The sequence below is a fragment of the Rhinatrema bivittatum genome, chromosome 4, assembly GCF_901001135.1.
Source record: "Rhinatrema bivittatum chromosome 4, aRhiBiv1.1, whole genome shotgun sequence".
NCBI lineage: Eukaryota > Metazoa > Chordata > Amphibia > Gymnophiona > Rhinatrematidae > Rhinatrema > Rhinatrema bivittatum.
The window spans coordinates 218,154,831-218,169,363 of NC_042618.1; the positions used below are offsets into that span (position 1 = coordinate 218,154,831).

Sequence of the window (14,533 nt, forward strand, 5' to 3'; positions counted from 1 at the left end):
ATACTAAAATTATTCCATTTGGCAATTCTTTAATACTGCAAATTCAAATTTAGCTTTTTAGTCCTGACCTAACCAGAATCATGACCATGTATAAAACAATGTTTTATACTTTATGGGGTAGGTTTTAAAAGAAGCGCACGCGGCCTACATGTGCGCGCGCTACCCAGTGTGCGAACATGTATGCCCAATTTTATAACATGCACGCCCATGCTATAAAATCGGGTCGGCACGCGCAAGGGGGTGCACAATTGTGCACCTTGTGCGTGCTGAGCCGCGCTGCCTTCTCCCTAACCTGACCTTCCTACCCCTAACCTCCCCCCCCCAGCCCTACTCTAATCCCCCCCCAAATGTTTCTCTTACCTTTGCAGGCGCAAGTTGTGCCCGCCGGCAGCCTGCCGGCACGCGATCCTCCAACAGAGGCAATGGCCGCTCTGTCGGAGGCCTCTGGCCCCGGACCGCCCCGCCCCCTCCCCTTTTTGCAAGCCCCGGGGCTTTACGCGCATTGCTGGGCCTTTTTAAAATAGGCCCAGCGCACATAACCCTTTTAAAATCCAGCCCTATATGCATAAACAAAACATTTGTGTAAGACTTTTAGTACTTATTACCTTAAAAAAAAAAGCCCCAGCATTCCACTCAATCCTTTCTTTAAATCAGTAAAGGTGTACTGTAGTTGCCTTGGGAATGCGTGCATGTGTAGAGTTAGGGCAGGTAGGTTGGACAAAAAAGTTTGCAAAATCTGAAATATTTAAGAATAGTATATATGTGTGTGTATATATACATACACATGTACAGTATGATACTTAAAAGTCTCAGGGAGCTGTAGCATATTTAGGGACCTTTGTTTTTAGTTTTATTTTTCCTAGGAATTTATCAGTGCTTATCAAATGACTTATGAGGAGAGGTTGAAGGACCTAAATATGTATACTCTGGAGGAGAGGAGGTGCAGGGGAGATATGATACAGACCTTCAGATACCTGAAAGGTTTTAATGATGCACAATCGACAAACCTTTTCCGTTGGAAAGAAATCAGTAGAACTAGGGGTCACGAAATGAAACTCCAGGGAGGACGACTCAGAACCAATGTCAGGAAATATTTCCTCACGGAGAGGGTGGTGGATGCCTGGAATGTCCTTCCAGAGGAGGTAGTAAAGAAAAATGGTGAAAGATTTCAAAGGGGCATGGGATAAACACTGTGGATCCCTAAAGGCTAGAGGATGAGAATGAAGAAAAGAGTGCATGGGGGTAACTTGCTGGTGTGGCAGTTACTACCCTTAACCAATAAGCCTTCATACTGTTGATGCAACTCCTTTATTGCTCTCTGCTTTAATGGCAGGGGGGAAATGGGATTTAGATTCAGACAGCAACCAACAAGGACATTCAATTTTACAGTCTGGGAAAACAAATAAGCATGGGAGGAAAACAAGCATGGGGGTAACTTGCTGGAGTGGCAGTTACTAACCTTAACTAATAAGCCTGATACTTTGGATATAACTCCAGCACTGCTCTCTGCTTCAAAGACAAGAGGTAACAGGAAAGTGGACTCAGCAACCAACAAGAGCCCTGACTGATGGTTTGGGACACTAAGGGGGTGACTTCTCTGGCGCAGCAGATGCTACCAGAAGCTTACTGGGCAGCCTGGATGGACCGTTTGGTCCTTTTCTGCTGTCATTTTGTATGTTTCTATGTTTATTTATTTTATTTAAAAGTTTGTATATACATTCATTAAGTTATTTACCATCATAACGGTTTACAATAGGGCACATATATCAAAGAAAATATACATCATACTTTACATAGAGGGTGCCATAATCATTCGGTAACAAAAACAACATTAAGTATAATAAGGTTTATGACGTGGAATTTACATTCATGAAATTCTCATGGGGGATTGTATGTTTTATTGCTTTTCAACCTGACGGTTTGACTACAATTAGAGGGATAAAATAATTTCCAGGTGATATCTGGAAATTGTGCGCTGGGTGCTCTATGACCGCCTATCCTTATTTATTTATTTATTTGTTTGTTTGCCTGTGTCATTCTCTATCTTGAAGGCTTGTTTGAAAAGCCAGGTTTTGAGGTGTGTTTTGAAAAGTTTATGATTTCTCTGAAGTCTTAGATCAAGGGGCATGGAGTTCCATAATATGGGACCGGCCAGGGACAGTGCACGTTCCATAACCTGGGACAGTTTTGCTGTTTTCACAGATGGAATGGTTAACAGGGCTTTGCTGATCTTAAATTTCTATGTGGGATGTGTACTCAAAGTACTGTGTTCAGCCATTCTGCTTTTTCGTCATGGATTAGTTTGTGTATTGTGCAAAGAGTTTTGAACTGCACTCTTTGTTCTATGGGTAGCCAATGTAGTGTGGCAAGTGTATCTGTGATGTGATCTTTTTTTTACTTTTTCCAGTGAGAATTCTAGGTGCGGAGTTTTGTAGTATTTGCAGTGGTCTTATCGTAGTATAGGGTAAACCGAGTAGTAAAGCATTACAGTAGTCAGTGCTTGCAAATATCAGTGATTGAAGCACTGTGCGAAAGTTTGGCAGCGATAGTAATGGTTTAGGTTTTCTGAGTATCATGAGTTTTAGCATACCCTTCTTTAACTTTTAAAGTGTTATGTGCTGTTTAAGGTTTAGCTCTGTGTCAATTATAACTCCTAGGTTGCGTACTTTCACGGCTAATTCAATTTTTTGGTTACTTTTGGGAATTATTGGAGTTTGTGTAATGTTCATGCTCTTTCTTTCTAAGTGTATGAATTCAGTTTTATCGATGTTAATTATTAGCTCCATTTGGTTTAGTAGTAGTTTTATTATGTCTAGATACATAATGGCTAAACTAATTGTTTTTTCAATAGTGTCTTCAATTGGTAGGATTAATTGAATGTCATCAGCATAAACATAGTGTATGATTCCTAGTCCTGCGAGGAGATGGCATAGTGGAAGTAGATATATGTTAAAAATGAGAGAAATCTGTGGACAATATGACTTGTCATTCTGAATAAATATAATTTTTGTAATAAGCACTGATAAATTCCAGGGAAAAATAAATTAACTGAAAATGGAGGTTCCTAACCATATTTTATACAATTATAGACCAATTAGGATTAGTTTCATTTTATTTTCCCCAGAAAGATTAAAAGTGGAGTTAACAATGCTAGTCTGCACAGTTAATGGGAAATGCCTTACACAGCACATGCAGGAAAAAAACTAAGGAGGTCATTCTTTAAAACTCGATGTGGCCTTATCGCATGTGTTAGGGCCAATCATGTGCATTGAAGCAGAGAGCAGAACATAATGCACATTTGAAATGCTGCATGTGTTACTTCTCATGGAAAAGTACTTTCAGAAAAAGGAGGTGCAAATGCCAGAGTATCCGTGGCAAATTTCAAAGTGAAATTACACATGTACTCTGAAAATTGGTATAAACAGCTTGTAAAAATGCATCCATGAACTTTGTCCCAATGTATACAAGTTAAAAACTGCCTCCCTAATGTTTTTAATCTATGTCAGTAGCAGTTACTGAAGAACCATTTGCTCCGTCTAAGCAGTGCTGAAGCTAGGGATATTCAGCAGAAGAGCATGCTGCTGAATATCCCATCTAAGTTAGCCGGATATGTCTATCTGGTTAACTTAGATAACTGGCTAGATTTTCAGCTTTGACTTTGGTAAGACTTATATTCATTAGCGTTTTCTATTTTTCTAATCTTTATTTGCCCTTTAATGCTATATGAAAGTAACCATTAGGTAGAGATCCTTTAATTAGATCTTGAATATATAATAGACAGTACTCACTAATGCAAACCATAACACAATATATTCATCAATGACGCCATCAAAATACTGATCCAGGAACAGAAGGCCAGGCCCAATAAATGCAGTGTCTTGGAGATAAATTTCACTTTTTGTCATATGTGCCACCTGAAAAACAGTGTTCACAATATTTACAAAATCAAATCCATAGAGAACATCATTTTCAAAGCAATTTACAAAACAATTGGCTATATGATAATTGCTGTCCTTTAATACAGCATGTTCCATAACATGCGTATTTTAAGCAGCATTGAGAGGAGGCATTCCTGGGGGATGTGTTCAGGTTGAGAGAAGAAAATAATGCACATATGAAATGCTACATGTGTTTCTACTCATGGAAAAGTTATTTGCAGAGAAAGGAGGTGCAAATGTCCAAGTATCGGTGGCAAATTTCAAAGTGAAATTGCACATGCACTCTCTCTTTGAAAATTGGTATAAACAGCTTGTAAAAAGGCATCCATGAACTTTGTCCCAATGTATACAAGTTAAAAACTGCCCCCCCTAATGGTTTTAATCTACGTCAGTAGCAGGTATTCAAGAACCATTTGCTCCAATCAGAACAAATTTCATTAAACAAATGTATGAATTCTAAAATACAAAAATAAACAAACACAGAAACAATAGTTTTGACTCAAAAGTTAAAACTTCTACAGCATGGGAACTTGTGGGGCAAGAGGAATGGCAGCACCTGTAAACTTAAAATTTTGTGACCTATTCACTCCATACACTTAGGAATTAAGGTTTTAATTTAAATGACTGCAGTAGCTTAAACATAAATGCAATATTGGGTCAGACCAAAGGTCCATCAAGCCCCAGCAGCCTGGTCTCCAACAGTGGCCAATCAAGATCACAAATAATCCAGCAAGATATCAAAGCACAGATCCAAACCTTTTGCTCATAACCAGGGATAAGCAGTGGCTTTTCCATCGATAAGCAGACTGAATTAACCATTACATGTGGGTGATATCCAGTGGCACTGAATGGACTTGTGTCTCCAAGCCAGTAGAGCTTTGACCTCTACCAAGCATGTGCAGGAATTGCTGTACGGGGATCAGGAACTGTGAGGAGAGTATTTTTGTGTAGATATTCTTTAATGCAAACTCTAATCTTGTATGCTTTTTATTGCTTATTCTCAGACTTACAAGTAAACTTCTATACATGTAAATAAATGTGTTGTGTATTCTGTGACATATAACCTAACAGTCAGCTACCCCTTGTTACATCTGGCGCTCATAACCAAATGTCCCAGCTGCAGACCCCAATATCTGGAAAGGCTGTAATAGTGATTAGGAGGAGGAGGAAGAGACATAGTCTCCTTGTGGCAGTGCTCCACAGGGAGACTATGGCCACTTGTCACTGTTAAATGTTCACAGGATGAGAGATTGCAAGAGGGGGAGGAAGTTGGAGAGGAAAGTGAAGTTCCCACAGCAAGTACTGATAACACTGCAGGAAAAGAGGGATCCCTGCTTCAGAGTAGGCAGACCATTACCACAGCTTATTCTCTGAAACAATTAGTGCAATTGGCAGATAGATTTCGCCACAAAGAAAAGGAGAATTTGGGGGATTGGCTAGTGTGTCTGTCAGAACAAAGTGTTGGGTCAGTACTACTCTCAGATGATGAGCTTGCTGTGATGGATCCTATCTGCCAAGAACACATTGTACATGATCGTGCATGCCATATACTTGCTGCTTTACCTACTGAGACAGAAATACCATGTCTCCTTAATGTAACTGGGGTAGACCTTCGGGAGAAATAGAGAGATCCCATTGATTAGCCAGGGCCTTGAAAGGCAGACAAGTGGAATACCCTGAATGAGGGTGCCTGTGTACTATGTAAATTGGGGTTACAATTAGTTATCCAAAAGGATTTACCTCTTGATGATTATGACAAAGTGCATATTACTGTCAGGGATATGTACCCGTTTGTACAGACTGCTGGGCTATCATGGTCTGGATTAGCCCTCTCTTGTTAGGGAGGTGACAAGAAGAATATCAAAACACAATTAAACAATTGATTACACACGGGCCGATACAGTACAGTGTGCTCTGGCGGAGCACACTATTACCCCACGTTTGGACGCGCGTTTTCGACGTGCTAGCTCTACCCCTTATTCAGCGAGTAATAGCGCGTCAAAAACGCGCGTCCAACCCCCCGAAACTAATAGCACTCGCAACATGCAAATGCATGTTGATGGCCCTATTAATTATTCCCGCACGATTCAGTAAGTAAAATGTGCAGCCAAGCTGCACATTTTACTTTCAGAAATTAGTGCCTACCCAAAAGGTAGGCGTTAATTTCTCTCGGCACCGGGAAAGTGTACAGAAAAGCAGTAAAAACTGCTTTTCTGTACACCCTCTGACTTAATATCATGGCGATATTAAGTCGGAGGTCCAAAAAGTTTAAAATAATAAAAAAAAAAAATTTAAAAATCGGCTCGTGGGTTGAGAACCGGACATTGAATTTTGCCGGCGTCCGGTTTCCAAACCCGTGGCTGTCAGCAGGTTTGAGAACCGACGCCGGCAAAATTGAGCGTCCGCTGTCAAACTCGCTGACAGCCACCGCTTCCGTCAAAAAAAAAGGTACTAGGGACGCACTAGTGTCCCTAGGGCCTCTTTTTACCACGGGCCCTAATTTGCATGTTTGTCCCCCCTGAATCGCGAGCACAGGAGTGGCCTGGGCGGTCGCCCACTCTCCTGCGACCTTTACTGTATTGGCCTGTAAGTTGGAAGACCTATATGGCCTGGGTTTAGATGAAACTAGTGGAGACAGTCATGAAAAGGGGGGGCCCCATAGGGCATTTTTCCCGTGGAGACTGAGACATTCGCGTGGACAGGCTCCTCAACCTCCCAACTTAGCGCATGATTGTTTGAATAAGCCGTCCTTGCAACACCTTAGGGGTCAGCTTTGGCACACCTTAATTCAAATGGGTAACCCAAAAGCTAATATTGATGGTTTGACGACAAAAAAACTGATATGTATGCTACTGGAGCAGCAGGAATTTATGGGCTCTGGATGTCCCTCAGCCCCCTGACACCACAAACCTCCAGTAGGATATGGCCGAGCCTCTTTTGCCACATTAAAATATATTATCCCTATGAATGATCAAAGACCTCAAATGAATGTTACAATCTCTTCATCCCAGGATACTGAGGGAGCTCAGAGATGTGCTGGCAGGTCCGCTGTGTGTTCAATAGATCCCCAGAAACAGGAGTGGTGCCGAGTGATTGTAGAAGAGTGGTGGTGGTCCCGGCTTCACAAGAATGGGAGCAGAGAGGAGGCTGGAAACTACAGGCCGGTTAGCCTCACCTCAGTGGTGGGAAAAGTAATGGAGTCGCTGCTGAAAGAAAGAATAGTGAACTATCTACAGTCAGAAGAATTGCTGGACCAGAGGCAGCTTAGATTCACCAGCGGAAGGTCCTGTCAGACAAATCTGATCGACTTTTTTTGATTGGGTGACTAGGGAATTGGATCAAGGAAGAGCGCTTGATGTCATCTACTTGGATTTCAGAAAAGCTTTTAATACGATCCCACACAGGAGACTTGTAAGTAAAATGAGAAGCTTAGGAGTGAGTGCCGAGGTGGTGGCCTGGATTGCAAACTGGTTGACGGACAGAAGACAATGTGTGATGGTAAATGGAACTTACTCTGAAAAGAGAGCAGTGTTAAGCAGAGTGCCGCAAGGATCATTGTTGGAACCGGTTCTGTTCAATATCTTTGTGAGCGACATTGCGGACGGGATAGAAGGTAAGGTTTGTCTTTTTGCGGATGATACTAAGATCTGCAACAGAGTGGACACGCCGGAAGGAGTGGAGAGAATGAGATGGATTTAAGGAAGCTGAAAGAGTGGTCAAAGATATGGCAGCTGAGATTCAATGCCAAGAAGTGCAGAGTCAATCATATGGGGTGTGGAAATCCGAAAGAACTGTATTTGATGGGGGGTGAAGGGCTGATGTGCACGGAGCAGGAGAGAGACCTTGGGGTGATAGTGTCTAACAATCTGAAGTTGCCGAAACAATGTGACAAGGCAGTAGCTAAAGCCAGAAGACTGCTGGGCTGCATAGAGAGAGGAATATCTAGTAAGAGAAAGGAAGTGATGATCCCCTTGTACAGGGCCTTGGTGAGGCCTCACCTGGAGTACTTTGTTCAGTTCTGGAGACCGTATCTGGAAAGGGACAGAGAGAGGATGGAGGCAGTCCAGAGAAGAGCGACCAAAAAGGTAATGGTCTTCATAAAATGACTTATGAGGAGAGAATGAAGAACCTAAATATGTACACCCTGGAGGAGAGGAGGAGCAGGGCTGATATGATACAGGCTTTCAGATACTTGAAAGATTTTAATGATCCATGGTCAACAACAAACCTTTTCCGTTGGAAAAAAATCAGAACTAGGGGTCATGATTTGAAACTCCAGGGAGGAAGACTGAGAACCAATGTCAGGAAGTATTTCTTCATGGAGAGGGTGGTGGATGCCTGGAATGCCCTTCCGGAGGAAGTGGTGAAGACTAAAACTGAAAGATTTCAAAGGGGCATGGAATAAACACTGTGGATCTATAAAGGCTAGAAGATGGGAATGAAGAGAAGAGCTATGGGGGTGACTTGCTGGAATGGAGGCTACTACCTGGTAATTACTACCCTTACTCAAAAAGCCTTCACATGGTTAATGCAACTCCAACATTGCTCTCTGCTTCAACGGCAAGGGGAAATGTGGAAAAGAGGATTTGCATTCAGACAACAACCAACAAGGACTGAACTACACAGTCTGGGTAAACAAATAAGCGTGGGGATAGCTTGCTTATTGCGGCGGTTACTACCCTAAACCAATTAAGCTTGAAGCATCACTTTGAATGCATATACAGCATTGCTCTCTGCTTAAATGGCAGGGAGAAATGTGGAAAAGATGATTTACATTCAGAAAACATCCAACAAGGCATGGATCTGTGTTGTCTGGGTAAACGTGCTTGATGCAGCGGTTACTACCTGCAACCATTAAGCCTTATATGCTCACCTCTGATGCAACTCCAACATTACTCTCTGCATTAATGGCAGGGGGTGGAAGGAAATTTGAATCAAACAGTTACCAACAAGGGCCCTGAACTTGGTGGTCGGTGAAACAGATAAGTATGGGAAAATAAGTGTGGGAGCTTGCTGGGCAGACTGGATGGGCCGATTGGTCTTTTTCTGCCATCATTTCTTATGTTTCTTTGAAAGGGTGTAATAGGCAACAGATTAACGCTCTGATGGACATGGGGCGGAGGCCACCATAATAATGGGTAACCCACATCGATACAGGGGCCAACCAATAAGGCTGGAAGGATACGGAGGTTCTGTTACAACAGGTGTGCAAGTCCTAGCGTATATAATTACAGAGAATGGTCAATGACTATCTCTTCCTGTTATCATTGCTCCCCAGAAAGACTGCATATTAGGCATTGACTTTATTAAACAATTTGAATGGGAAGATAAAAAGGACGGATGTTTATCCGCCCAAAACACACCTTGGTGTCTTCTGTTCATGTTGGTTGTCTTCCTGAGTGTGTCCCTTCCCAAACCTAAAGAGATTGTTCATTCTGACCAGTTTAAAACCAAATGTCCACCAGTAGTTTTGCAGACAACTATTGATGATTTAAGGGAAGCAGGAGTAGTGACATTAGTGAAATCTCCTTTTAATAGGTTAATGTTAAAACTAGATGCTGTCACCCTGCCACTTCATGCTGCGGACCCATCTGTAGCTAACCTAATACATGCCTTCCAAGAACATAATGGAACCTGGTACCTGTGGCAGATATTAGTAATGCATTGTTTAGTATTCCTATTGTCCCTTCTAATCAGGAGATGTTTGCCTTCTCATGATTCGGGCAACAATACACCTTTACCAGACTGTCCAACCATTTGTCATGAAAAGGTTGCCCAGACATTGGAACGATTAACTCCCAAGTTGCTGGGTTCTATAAAGTTACATCATGTAGATGATATCTTACTTCAGGGAAGAGACGCACAGGAAATTGCTGAAGCTTTAGCCCTGCTATGTCAGGAACTGGAAAAAGATTGGTGGTTAATAAATCAGACAAAGGTCCAGGGATCCAGTCAGAATGTGAAATTTCTGGGTATGCGGTGGCAGGCAGGCAAACGTATTCCTGAATCAGTGATCAATAAAATCCAACAATTAGCAGCTCCTACCTCGCAGGAGGTGGAACAGTGAGTTTGAGGTATTTTCAATTTCGGGCGGAATAATGTACCACATCTGTCACAGATACTGCGTCTTCTATATGCACTATGTAAAAAGACAGAGAAGGTGCAGAGTGCATTTGATGCTACCAAATTGTGAGTGCTTATGCTTACTGCTCAGAATTTGCATACTATCAACGAGAATGCTCCTTTTATTCTTGAAGTATCACTCTCTCCTACTGGAGCAGATTGGTCTCTCTGGCAGGCAGATGAAATTGGCCGAAAGATTGCTTTGGGGTGTTGGGGAAGGAAATGGACCCCTGCAGCTTTGCAATATACTGCGTTAGAGAAACAAATTTTAAGGGTTTATTGGGCTTTGAGTGAGACTAGTCAGATTACTGGGGGAATGGGATATTACCCTGAGAACACAAATCCCAATTATGACATGGGTAAATTCAGAGCACTCCAATGCATTAACTGGTACTGCTCTTACAGCTAGCAATTTTAAAATGGAAATGGTATATTGCTAGCCGTGTCAGAGGTTCCTCCCCTGGACTATCCAAAATTCATGAAGTTATGGAAGTCCCTTGTGTCTCTGAAGGGCTTCCAGTATTTGATAGTACTCCACCTCGTAGTCTGGTCTTAGAAGCCCCGAAATACAATACCCTGACCACAGAACAAAAACTACTTGCTTGGTTTACTGATGAAAGTTGTCATTATAATTAGGGACAGAGAAAATGGAAGGCTACAGCCTATTCCCCTGCTATTCAGGAAAATCAATGCAGGCAGGGTGTGGGGCAAAATAGCCAATATACAGAGTTAAATGCAGCACTTCTAGCCCTTCAATCATCATTACATGATGGGACTAGTTCCTGTTACATATATACAGACTCTTGGGCAGTTTATAAAGGACTATTACACTGGATGGCAAAGTAGCATCCAGATGCATGGCAGATTAAAGGAAAACCACTTTGGGCTAAAGATCTCTGGCCTGAAATTTGGAAAATGCAGGTTTTTGTTAGACATGTAGATGCACATGTAGGTAGAGATAATGATGAGAGTACCCACAATCAGACTGCTGATCAATACGCAGCTATTCATGCACTCAGCATAGAGAACTAGGTGCATGAAGTAGCAGGTCATTTGGGTGTCAGTAATATGTTGCAATGGGCTCATTTTAAACATCTCCCTATGACAAAAGGAGAAGCAGAACAGGCAGTAAGAGACTGTGTAATATGTCAAACAGAGAACGGGAGAATTCCAACACCTTACATGGAGTTGCACCTGGAATCACTAAGTGTGGTACAATTCCATGGGAAGTTTAACAGGTAGATTATATGGGACCACTGCCTACTGATAAACATGGGCATACGTTTATTCGGAATGTTGTAGATACCTCTTCAGGAGAATGTCATCTGTTTCCTTTTTTGCTTTCATGGCTACTCTCTGGACGTTCAATCTGATAATGGTTCCCACTTTACAGTGAAAACAGTAGAGTCTTTTGCAGCTTCCTTGGGAATTTATTGGCCTTTCCATATTTCTTACCACCCAGCGGCAGCAAGCTTGGTGTAAAGAATTAATGGGCTTGTCAAACAACAACTGTGATTGCAGGGCAATGATACCTATACTGGGCGGGTCACTAATTTACCTGTTGTGGAATCTTACTTAAATGCTCGACCTTCGGTACTTAATGTTTTACGTTCCAACCTACAGACCAAACCTACTGTTTCTTTGGGAGCCATAGCAGAAAAGTTATTCTTTGAAGGCCAGAAAGTTTGGGCACGTTTTCCACTTCCAATAGCTGACTGGAGCAAAGGCGAAATCTTAGCGTTGGGTCCAGGGCGTACTGCAGCCATACTGATTGAAGGACGCACCGCACCTGTCTTCCTTCCAAGTCACTGACTTAAAGCTGCAGAATGAACATTCTATACAAAAGACTGTTTTGTTTTGTTTGCTTTATCGTTTTTGGGGTTTATTTGGTTTTTTGATGTTGCATTTTACATGCTTAGCATTAGAAGCATTCATCGATATCATATGTTATGATAATTATAGCAACATACATATACGCCATAAGCATGAAATAGAAAACCCTCAGAATCTAGCCCTTGAGATATCTTTGGCCTTTCTTAATATTTTTAACTATACCGCCCCGTGTTTGGTATGTCATAGAATGCCCTTAGGGGTTGGTGATCGTTCTGTTATTGTTTCTAATGCCCCCACACCATTAGCCTTAATGGCTAACTGTTCACATAGTAATACTAAACCTAGATTCTCTGCTCTGTGCCCACAAGCTAGACTTATGGTTAATGATATATCCGCTCCCAATATGCCCCCTCTGCCTTACTCATTTACAGTTGGTTTTTACCGGACCCTCATTAGTAACAACTCAAATCCAAACACACGATTTAACCCATGGCCTCAGTTAGGAAACACCTCCATCTCATGCAATGTTACCATTAGTGACCTTGAGTAATCTCTCTAATTACTTTAGAGATGACCCAGTGGATTATATTCTCCCTCCCAAATGTGGGAGAAATACTTCCATCTCCCTCATAGCAAGCTACAACTGCTAATGTTTTTACTGGTACCATGCAATATTGTAAGCAGATATTCCAGTGGTACCAGGTAATCAATGAGGTAGCTTCAATACCAATAAATCATACTGAACTCTCATCCCATAACAATGCCTCATGCTCGCATTTGTGGGAAGAATGGTTTATTAAGATGACTATTCTTGACTTCCAGTCCTCATGGCCCATTTCCCATGTAAATCGGTTATTTACTCTCTCAGATAATAGAAGGTTTAGGGGGCACGCCATGAAGTTAGCAAGTAGCTCATTTAAAACAAAGAAAAATCTTTTTCCTTCAGCGCATAGTTAACCTCTGGAATTCATTGTCAGAGGATGTGGTTACATCAGTCAATGTAACAGGGTTTAAAAAAGGTTTGGATAAGTTCCTAGATGAAAATCCATAAACTACTATTAATCAATAAGGAAAAGTAACTTGAGATCTATTTAATATTTGGGTACGTGTGACTTGGATTGGCCACTATTGGAAACAAGATGCTGGGCTGACCCAGTATGACATATCTTTTGTTCTTATGCTTTCTGAAAATCCAGACACACTATGAACCGACTCGCCCTCGTCTACATGTTAACGCCTTAAAAAAAAAAATCTAAGATTTGTAAGGCAGGCTTCCCTTTGCTAAATCCATGTTTATTCTAAATCTATCCAAATGGTTAGTAGTTTTATTTTGCGGAATAGCTTCTAGTTTGTCCACCCATGGACATCCTTTTTAAAAATATGAGTGTTATGTTGGCCACCCTCCAATCCTTTCATAATTTCACGTTTTAGTCTTTTCAGAACTCTGGGATGTGTACCATCCATTCCCAGTGATTTGATTCGGTTCCTCTAAATTATCAAACTCCAAGAATGTTTCTGGCATAGGTATTTTCTCAACAGGCTTTTCATTGCAAACCAAGGCAAGGAATTAATTTACTTTTTCTATGATGGTCTTCTCTTCCCCAAGCAACCCTTTTACCTCTTGGTTATCTAGTGGTCTAACTGACAACCTAACTGGCTTCTTAGGCTTTTGAGTTTTTGCCTATCTGGCAATTTTCTTTTCAAATTCTCTTTTGACCTAACTTATTAATGCTTTGCATGTAACTTGCTAGTCCTCCTTAGGCTCTTTCCTATTTTATTCATTTGGATCTACCTTCCAATTTTTGAAAGATGTCCCTTTGCCTTTAATAGTCTCTTTCTCCTTACCACTTAGCCATGTAGGCAGTCGTTTAGTCTTTTTTCTTTTAAATGTCTGGGCATCCAAGATGGTATTTTAAAAGCATCCACACTACATGGATATTTTTAAACTTTGACAACCACTCCTTTCAGTTTGTTTCTACTTTTCATATTTTATCATAGTTTCTCTTTTCAAAGTTAAATGGTGCTCCAGTGTTCATGTTAAATGTGATTACATTATGATAACTATTGTTAAGCAGCCCAACCACCATTGCCTCTTACACCAGATCCTGCATCGCAGTGAAGATTAAATCTAGAATATTCCCCCCCCTCTTGTCAGTTTCAGGACCAGCTGCGCCATGAAGCAGTCATTTATGGTATCTAGAAACTTTACCTCACCAGTATATCCTGATGAGACATCAATACTGGAGTAATTGAAAAAATGAAATACGACATTTTTTAGGAAATTTTAACTACACATAAAAAATACAAATTTGGTTGCAGTGGAGATAAACTTCCAAAACTTACAGTATATACCTTGTAAGATTGCTGGTATATTTTCTATTTCTTATGCCTTGATTACTGTTAATTATATTTTATGATTTATAGTATATTTAATATGTATTTTCATTTTGTAGAGTTGTATCTATCTAATAGTCAAAATCTAGACTAACTTTTCCTAGCATATGGCAGAGTTTTATCATTTATTATTGGAAAACATACTAATCAATTTAACTATTTGAAGAAAACAGCAGGTGTAAACAAATACTAATAGCAGGAAATTAGGTTTCTAGCATTTGTATATTAATTTTAAAAAAGTTCAT

The 14,533-nt window shown here is 41.0% G+C and overlaps 1 protein-coding gene across 4 annotated transcripts in view; it reads right to left on the reverse strand.

Moving 5' to 3' along the window:
* The window catches only part of CHPT1 (choline phosphotransferase 1), a 79,387-nt gene that overhangs the window by 13,093 nt on the left and 51,761 nt on the right, over positions 1-14,533 (reverse strand). For all 4 annotated transcript variants that reach the window (XR_003856409.1, XM_029599710.1, XM_029599711.1 and 1 more), the window contains exon 7: positions 3,789-3,914. Coding sequence is in view for 3 of the 4 variants with exons in the window: in XM_029599710.1 (XP_029455570.1) it covers positions 3,789-3,914 (126 nt within the window). In the remaining variant the exon portion in view is untranslated. The remainder of the gene's footprint in view (positions 1-3,788; positions 3,915-14,533) is intronic.